This window comes from Trachemys scripta, chromosome 2 (assembly GCF_013100865.1).
Source record: "Trachemys scripta elegans isolate TJP31775 chromosome 2, CAS_Tse_1.0, whole genome shotgun sequence".
Lineage (NCBI taxonomy): Eukaryota > Metazoa > Chordata > Testudines > Emydidae > Trachemys > Trachemys scripta.
The window spans coordinates 69722245-69732033 of NC_048299.1; the positions used below are offsets into that span (position 1 = coordinate 69722245).

General features: G+C 41.1%; 1 protein-coding gene across 14 annotated transcripts in view; it reads right to left on the bottom strand.

Annotated features, from left to right (window-relative positions):
* SLC4A7 (solute carrier family 4 member 7) overlaps positions 1-9789 on the bottom strand; it is a 155589-nt gene that overhangs the window by 65108 nt on the left and 80692 nt on the right. For all 14 annotated transcript variants that reach the window (XM_034760820.1, XM_034760816.1, XM_034760813.1 and 11 more), the window contains exon 3: positions 1212-1355. In XM_034760820.1, coding sequence (XP_034616711.1) covers positions 1212-1355 — 144 coding nt within the window. The remainder of the gene's footprint in view (positions 1-1211; positions 1356-9789) is intronic.

Sequence of the window (9789 nt, forward strand, 5' to 3'; positions counted from 1 at the left end):
TTTTAAAACAAACAAACAAACAATTCCCCCACCGCCACCCCCCAATCTTGGTTTGGTGCCCTCCATCTGCAACCCACAAGGAAGCGGAAGAGAAGGAGGTGAGAATTCCACAGTCACAGAAGTGGCTGCAGGTGCGGATTTTAGGGACACAGGCATGATCCTCCATCTGGCGCTCTACCCTTCTGGCTTCACTCCCCACATGGAGATGAGGAGGAAACTGCTTGTGCCATACTCAGTTCTTTTCAAGTCCTGCCTGCCTCTTCCTGCTGAAGCAACCCCATCCAGCCTGGGCTGCATCTTGCACAGCAGAGCTGGTCTATTCAATCTTGCTTGGCTCCCTTTCCTGCCCAGATTGGGCTACAACGTTCTACCCACAGAGCTGGCTGAGCTCTCTAACAGGGCATTCAATATGATTGGGGGAAACAAGGAAAAACTGGAGTCACAGGCCTTTCCTTTTGGCTCTGATGTTTCCTCGTCCTAGCTCTTTCTTAGAAGCCTGAAGTGGCAAACTCTTCAGAAGAGGGGTGGAGCAGAAGGGACAATCTCCACCAAAATCAAATTTGGCCCTGAATTGGGGATTAGAGAAATTGGGCCAAACTGTTAGTCTAACATTTTTAAATTAAGTTTGGAATTTCCCTCAGAAAAACTCTGCAGCAAGAAATTTGGACTGAGCCATTGGCCACTCTGGGGGCAGAAAAAACTCGAGGGAACTTCAGGAGATGGGACACTTGCTTGCTTCTGGTCACTGTCAGGTCTGGTTCTGCCCCCAAGCTGCAGACAGGATGAAATACTCACTGGAATAGATCTGTGGACCTCAGCACAATGTGGCTGCCAGCACACTACAGGTGGCATTGATTGATGCAACAAGGAGGAGCAACACAAGATCACAAAACCTAAAGAGGACTCTTGACATCTATAGATTTTTATGTCAAAAAATCATAATATATATAATCATATAGTCTGACTTCCTGTATACCAGAGGAAATAGATCTTCACCCAGAGATACCTGCCCAGAGCCAAATAACTTGTCATTTAAATAGAATACAGCCACAAAACCTCTGCCCGCTATTAACAGTGATCACCCTTAAATTGATTCCAGATATTTTCATAGTAAAGAAAACACAGCCAGGTTTAATAATCTAGATTAGCTATTGTTTGGGGTTTTTTCTTTAAACAACATGAAAAAGCCCCATAAGGCAGAATTTTCTTACCGTATGATGGAGATTCTCGCCCATCTTCTCTATCAGTTTCTTTCTCTTTTCTTCTTCTGTGATGCCTATGTCCACGATGCCTATGACGTCGACGGCCCTCTTTTCCAAATGGGACATGTACACCAATGTACACAGCTCTGTGGCCTATCAAGTATAAAAGGAAGCAATAAAAATGTATGAAGAACAATGCTATCCAGACTTACAATACTATGTCAAAAACCCAAGAAACATACAAATACATAGCATCTTTACATCACTAAAACCACTCTTCATTTTCCTTCTGTCTGTTGCAGGGCTCAAAGAATTGGTGACTGAGAATCTTCCCCAGAATGGGTCACATAGAGCAGTCTCTCCTCTTTCTTGCCATAATACAGAAGATCCAGTTACACAACATATCAGCCTTTCATGTCAGAAAATTCAATCTTGATTCTCAACGTTGGGATGCAGTGCTTTACACAGTTGAGATCACTGTGCAAAATGCCAATGGTGGGGCAGAAAAGTCAGAGAACGTCATGGTGCCCTCATTTTGCCAGGTGGGATGCATCACACCAGAATCCTGGCCACAACACTCCTGAGACAGGGCTAGTGCAAGGACTGTTGGCAATGTTCCTAAACAGGCATACTGAGAGCTCTTCACCAGGTACCTATTTTCTCACTCAGAAAGTGTGAGTGTATGTACAAAAGGTGGTTCCATCCATCACTCAGATTTTGTAGTTAATTTTCTCTGATTGTGTCAATTCCCTGGAATTCCAAGCCCCATTTACAGTACAGCATTGGTGGTCTTACTTTCAGAGGACTCATTTAAATTGTTACCTAAATATGGATTTGAGAGACTAACTTTAGGCAGCCAGGTTTGACGACATCCTGTAATATCAAACAGTCAATACAAAAACTATTTTTTCTTATTCCAAAAACGTGTCTAATGAAATTTAAATAAAGTATCCTCAAATCAAAGCATATTTGTCTTAAACGGAATGAGGAAGCAAAGGAGGGAAAAAATAAATGCACTGCTGTAGCATTTATTGCCAATAGCAAGTTATTTTCAAACAATTGGAAATTTTTTTTAATCTTTTCTTTTTTTTCCTGACTCAAAGCCCTACATATCAAGACAATACAGGCAGCTTTGACGAAAGATGGAACTCTGCAAAATGTTATGAATACACACTTGATATGAAACTTATAATGGAATATTAACCATATGTAATCATCTTTTCAACTCCTTTTGAAACAATCTAATAAAAAGAGTAAAATGTAGCTAAATGCATGGGTGTTCACACAATGTTTCAGGTCTTACTATAAAAGAAGACTGCCTTTACAACAAACAGGAAGTGATTCTTTTGTTGTTGAAGTATGTAAGCTCAGCAGATTAGTAGGAGTCAAAAAAGCGCTATAAATATCAAATCCAATTGTAAAAAAAAAAAAAAACAACCTAAAGAAACATTTTTAATCTTTTCTTTTTCCAGTACTGAATCAACATGTTCTTATTTTACAGGAACACACCACCTTTGAGCTACAAAAACTAGGGACTGAGAGCCATTCATAGAGATTTTCACTGTGCTGTAGCAGTGTCCATACAGTGAGTTACCACATGGCAAGGTGATGCACTGTAGATTCACATCTTAGCTTGCCATGCAGTAACTCATTGTGTAGACAAGCTGGAAGCCTAGAAACCATGAAACAGGTGTTTGTCTGCCATTAAATCCTGGAGCATATAGACTATTTAGCAGATTATTGTATGGGTGCACACTATTAAGATCCTCCACTATTTTTCTACATCTAGTAGGATTTATCTTCTAGATTCTATACCCACTGCAGCCTTCTGAACTGCAGTCACAATCACTGAGCACAGGCATCAAAGTGTGCAAATATCCATTTGTGCACACAAATGCAGGGATTTGAACATGCAAACAAGAATCTGCAATATAAGGAGAAAATGAAATTCTAAATACATGAAGTTTATTCAGAACGACTGAAGTGGCAACTGGCTCTGATGGAGAAAATAACTATTGGAAACGATGAAGAAACAAATTTGCTTTCATGTGGATACATTAATTCAGCTTGATGCAACATGGCTCATATGTAATGTGATTATGAAAACTTTTAGTTTACAATTTTAAACAGTATATACTGGTCCTATGATTGTGCTCTGGCCTTCTCCTGTGTCAAAGTTAAAAAGATGACAGATCTAATAAACTAAAATTTATTATTGCTTTATGCTTTTAGTTCAGTTGTCTTCTTTTTTTTTAAACACTTTGGCTAGCACACAATCATAGGATTAGTGTATACTATTTAAAAATGTAAACTACAAGTTTTCATAATGATATTACGTATGAGCCATATTAATGCATTCATGTGAAAGCAAATTTGTTGCCTCAGCTAATGGCTTTTTATATATACAAAAAAAAATCATTTGTGCTGATGCTAGTAATAATGATTGTATTAATTTAAAATATCTTGTTCATTTCATTGAAGAGGTTTGTGTGCATTTGCACTTTCCTTGGAAGAATTTAAAAAAAAAAAAAAGGTTTAAAAATATTTAAAGACATATAGTAAAAGGCTTTTAAATGTCTGGCTCCCAAATATTGCCAGTCACAATAAGAAACAAAATATTTAACGATCAACCAGTCCCATTTTTTTAAAGATTTTTTTCTCACCCAAACAAATTATTTCAGTACTGTGATATCCAATATTTGTAGCAGCATGATAACTTTAATGATAGTATAATGTGTTGCCATAGAACTTATAGGCAGAGCTGGTTGGAAAGTGAGCTTCAGAGAAAATTTAAACTTTTGGATGTAAAGTATTTGGGGGTTGGGGGGGGTTATATGAAAAAAATTTGAGGAGAGCAGATACTTTCTACTATCATTTTCATTTAGATAAAAAAAACAATTTTCCATCAAAAAAAGTTTCTATGGAAAATTTTCAAACAGCCCTAGTTACAGGGTAGGCTGTGTCATTTAGCCATTGCCTTCTGAAGAGAGCAGTGCTGGGCTACCCATGAGCTCTCTGGTGCTGGAGGAAATGCTCAGGCTATACTACACTACACTTGGAGTAGGGGTGCAATTCCCAGCTCGCATGGACATATTCACCCTAGCTTTCATTTAGCTAGCATGCTAAAAGTAATAGTCTAGCTATGGTAGCATGGGCAGTGGCGGCACAGGTTAGCCACCCCGAGTAATTACTCACAGGGCCCAGGCAGGTCTGTAGTCTGGACAGCTAACCCATCCCACCACTCACCGCTGTCTGTGCCACTACAGCTGCACTACTATTTTTAAAGTGCTAGCTCAATGAGAGCTTGCAAGAGTATGATTACATAAGATGGAAATGACACCCTAGCTCCAAGTATAGATGCAGCCTTTGTGTGCAAGCTACTAACAGTATGCACTATCTATTCTGGAGGCTGGAACAGAAATGGGGCTGGTCAATGGCCACCTTCTCCCATACCCTTTGGGAAGATACACACAGAGCAAGCAGTCCTTATGTTCCACTGATAGCAGTTCTCCCTGGCTCTTTTGGAATAGACACAAAAAGGAGAAACCAAAAAGCAGCAGTGTTGGCTAAACACAATGTCCAAAGGGATGCAGTTATGAGGGTTTTACAAGACTGAGTTGTATGGCCAATGACCGTCCTGCACCTTTAAGCACGGGGGTGTTTGGCTGGCTGGCCGAATGAAGGCAACAGTACTCTATGGCTGGAAGGGGATGGAGGGAAGAGAAAGATGAGTTGCTGACTCATCCCCTTGGAATGCAGGGTTTAAAAGGGGCAGTCCCGGACCTGAAGCCTCCCTTTTACATGGAGCAGTCTGAAGCAGGACCCACGCTCCCTCCCCTTCATGTGGTAAACTACCAGGTTTGGTCAAGACCTGCTGTGGGCATTACACTAGCCGCCCCTTTTTAGGGGATCTGGGAAGGAATTTTTCCCTTACCACCATATTGGCTTGGGTGCAGTTGGTGTTTTTTCACCTTCCTCACAGTGGGTTCAGGAAGGGCTCTGTTCACGCATGGCATGAAGAGCAGTAGGCTAGATGTCGCAACTCATTATTTAAGTATAGAGCGGCTGTCCAGGGCAGGTACTCCATAGGGAAGGAATACAGTGACCGGATAAATGGCTTGGAAAGGGACTTAAAAAGAGGTGTTCATTAAAGGAACATATGGGGGGTGGTTGGGGACTCCTATGATTGGTACGACAGGGAGCCAACCCTCCATTCCAATAGCCCATCTTAACCCTCCTATGAGGAGGGTGGCTGGTAAGGTCCTGGCAATGGATTTGCTGCAGGAACCTGGATGGGAAAAGGGAGGGAGCTGGTAAAAGCCCCTCATGTAATTACAGAAAAAACATGGGATTACCTGCACTGTACAATTTTATCTGTCAGGTAGTCCCAGACATCTAATAATAATGTTGCGGCCTGATTAAACCCATGTCAAATGTCTCCTGGCCTCCTTTCGGTATAGCCAGACAAAAGAGCTCCTTCATGTCATAATCATAATTAAATTGATTGTTGCAACCAGCAACCCAAAATCTTTAGAAAGACTGTTTCATGAATGAAGTGACTTCTCCTTAGCAAAAAAAAAGTCAATTACATATACAGAAGGCACTCTTCTATTCTTTACAAAGATTTTCTAGTAAATAAAATAAGCAACCTATTTTCTAAAAACCTGTTGCAAGTATGTTCAAACCCAAAAGTGTGTTAAAGCCTCAAAGTAAAGCAAAGTGATTCAGTGAGTTCAATTCTAGGTAGAAAATAGCACTGAGAAAACTGTTTTAAAAATGTAGACAGCTGATTATATCAAGTAGCATCCTACTCCCGGCTTCTTCCCTACCCAAAGATAAATGGAGAATGATTAAAGATGAAAAGGTAAAGTTTCATGCATGTGATTAAACTCAGTTTCCAACAAGAAAAAAAAACCTGGTTGCTCAGTATTATCTCCTCCAACCAATTGAGTAAGGAGGGACACACTTATTTGTATCTCCTGAAAGAGATGTTGGAAAGTAATTTATTACAATAGCTAAGAAGGGGGAGAAATAGAAGAATTTAAGAGTCTGAAGTTAAATTACATGCATCAATACATTCACCTATAGCCAATTACAAATTTAAAACCAACAGTTCAGGTAGGAGTACAAAGATATAATTGAATTATTATATGACCTTCAAACCTCTACTCATACATACACCTGTACACAGTATTGCTGATCCCATCCAAGCTTGTTACAGAATTAGCTTAAACCAATAGTCAACAGAATTAGTATAGCGCAGGACACTAAATTTAGTATACAAAACTCCAGAGATAATTGTTCATTTTAATCTAACTTGACTTTATCCAAGCTTAGTTGCTGAAATCCTCCAAGGGTATTTAGTATTTACAGTCACTATTAGTATAAATCAATTCAAATATATTTTAGAAGTTTGCTAAATGTTATCTCTTGCTTCTCATTAGGCTAAAAAAATCAGTTTGCATAAAATAAATCTCACAGTTCAATTACTAATACATAACACAAAAGTCATTGCAAAAAAAAATAAATAATCGATTTGTGTTGTTGTCCAAAGCAACTAGCAGGGAAAAGCTTAAAGTTGTAATAGAAAAGGTGCTTTCCTCTAGCAATTAGTTTGGTAACTAAGAGCTTTACACGTCGCATATTAGGCCCATATACTCTGATACTAAAATCGTTAGCACGGTATGGTTAAAAAAAACAGATGGCTTTACATTGAAGTTGATATATATACAAAAAGGAATATTACCATTAAAAGCACTTAGCAGTATGAAAGAATAATATTACAAGGCTGATTTTGAACTAATGTAGTATTTTATATGATGTACATTTATTTAAGAAACAAGATTAATATTCATGTACAACTCTATGTTCCCCTAACATAGTGCTTCCTAAAATAGCCAATGGATCCCCTGGGGAGGTACTACACTAGTTAGAAAGGCAGAGTAGCCACAAGTTGGAGTCAGGGTTAGGAAAGCTGCAGGCCCTCAGATGCACTCCATCTCACCACTACAAATATGCTGGCATGGGAAGTTTTTGAAACCTATCTTTCACTTCCTGCTCTTTCACATCTGGTCCCCAATACATTTAATCACAGGAGAAGCTCATACATGCAGAACTACAGGCTCACCAACCTAAGCTTTGGGGCACTTCTATCACAATACAACTTTGAGCAGCTAGAAGGAACAGACAGGGGATGCAGACAGGGGAGTGCAGCAAAAAACTACAACAAATTTGAATAAAAATGGGCACGGAGAGGAAAGTCAAAAACAAAGAGAGAAAGGAAACTAGACGGAGACAGAAAAAGAAGATAGGCAAAAAAGTGGACACTGAGCTCCAAGTGCTCCCCTTCAACCTTCACTCTAAAAAGCATTGGAGTCCCACATTTTCCTCAAACTCCCACTTTGCACTACCAGGTGGAACTCAGGAATAATATAAAGAGTTCCCATTTCTTGTTCATTTCTTTGTCCCGATTAGACTTAATAGAGGGTCCACCAAGCCACGCAGACTATATTAAAAATGCAGTCTAATATTTTAATTAATCTTTGCCCAAGATTTCAGTTGTATTCACTTATATGTAAAATTTGAAGTTTACAATAAAGCTTTTTTCTTTCTTTCTAAGTGAGAGGGACACAAAAAAGTCACTGTTAAGCAACCATATCACAGGTGATTTCACCAATTTCCTTCAAAAATCAAGTGCCCTTAAAATAGTCACAAATACTTTTTGTCTTCAAACTTATAATAAAGCTTTTAATAGAACTCTGGTGGTAACTTCAAGCATAGAGTTTCTATGAAATGGCTCCCCTTTCAGGGTAATTTTTAATGGCCTGTAACAAAAAAGCCTTGACCAAATTTTTTCAGGCTCTGCAGAATAGTTCTCCTTTACCGTCAGAGAAAACTTTGCCATATTCAGGTCAAACCAACTTTTCTAACAACATTTAGAGGGGGACTAAAAATAAGGTTTTATAATGGAATATAATTGCAAACCTTCACTAGGGAGAGTCAATAGTCCCTCTACAATGCCACTCATTCTATATCTCCCCCAGACTGCCACCCCCTAATTCTGTAATTTCTTGTTGTACCTGATCATTTTTCAGTATGGTAGAAATAAGTGAACTTTACACAAAAGTAATTTGATTGGCTAGGCTTGGATTCAACTGCACAATCCAATAAACATTAATTTTACATATATTACACTATCATTGCTTTTCCAATTCAGCTGGAAAACTTGCTCTCTTTTTCACTACCTAATGCCCTCAACTGTGTGGGCCTGCAGTAAACATGAGGTAACCAGCAGACACACCCAAAACCAGAGCACTTACAGTAGTAAGATAAAACAGATTTCTAGAGTTAATCAGAATAAAAGAAAGTTATTACCAGAGATTCTGTAAGAGAAAGCTACTTAAAACACTAATAAATATGACTGATGGTCAACAACACACAAGGAGGCAATACGCTATGTTGGATGTAAGTACTGACATTAGACATGGATAAGGCTACGATTTAGTCAGGGGTATTTTTGGTAAAAGTCATGGACAGGTCACAGGCAATAAAAAAAATTCACGGCCCATGACCTGTTCGTGACTTATATTAAAAATACTTGTGATTAAATCTGGGGGGAGGCACTGGGACCGCTGCTGGCGGGGCATCTGGTGGAGGGAGTGCTGCTGAGGGGGCACCCGGGACCAGTGGCACCAGCTGCCTTGGACCGCCACCGCCCCATGGCTGCTCCGGCTGGCCAGGGACCACCACTCCGGACCACCAGAGCAGTGGCTGGTGTGGCTGTACCGAGGACCACCTGAGCAGCTGGCCCCTGAGCCAACTGCTTGGGCAGCCCTGGGGTCAGCCACACTAGCCCCTGAAGAAGTATGGAGGTTGTAGAAAGTCACAGAATCCGTGACTTCTGCAGCCTCAGTGACACACACGAAGCCCTAGTCATGGATAGTAAGAAGAGGCTGGTGCCAGCCAATGTAACACACAAGGACTCTAGCCCTGTGGCTGCCTCCCCCTCAGGCCTTTGTGAAATAGATCCAGCACCAATGTCTTTTGCCTGGGAGAGGAGCCAGCACTTGCCATCTGCTGGCCCTTTTGTCTTCCATGATAGACAAAAGATGGTTGGGCCCAATCCTGCTGCTGAAGAACATATTATAGCGTGCAGTCTGCCTTTCTCTCCTGAAAGCTGCTAGGAAAAAAAAAAAAAAGTACCAGAGCTTGTTTCTGCTGCTGTGGGGGAAGGCAACAAACATTAGAAACAGTAGGGTTACCATATCTAATAAATAAAAAAAGAGGACCCTCCACGGGCCCTGGCCCTGCCCATTTCCCCACCCCTAGTCCCGCCCCAACTCCGCCCCCTCCTCCCTCCCACTCCCAGCCACGGGGAAAGGGCTGCCCCAGCACTACCGGCTTCATGGTTTGCCAGGCAGCCCCCAGATCCTGCGCCCCCGGCCGGTGTTTCCGCAGCGCAGCTGGAGCCTGGGAGGGGAAGCACCCGGGAGGGGGCGCAAGGTCTGGAGGCTGCCCGGCAAACCGTGAAGCCGGTAGCGCTCGGGCTTTGGGCAGCCCCTATGCCTCCGGACCCTGCGCCCCCAGC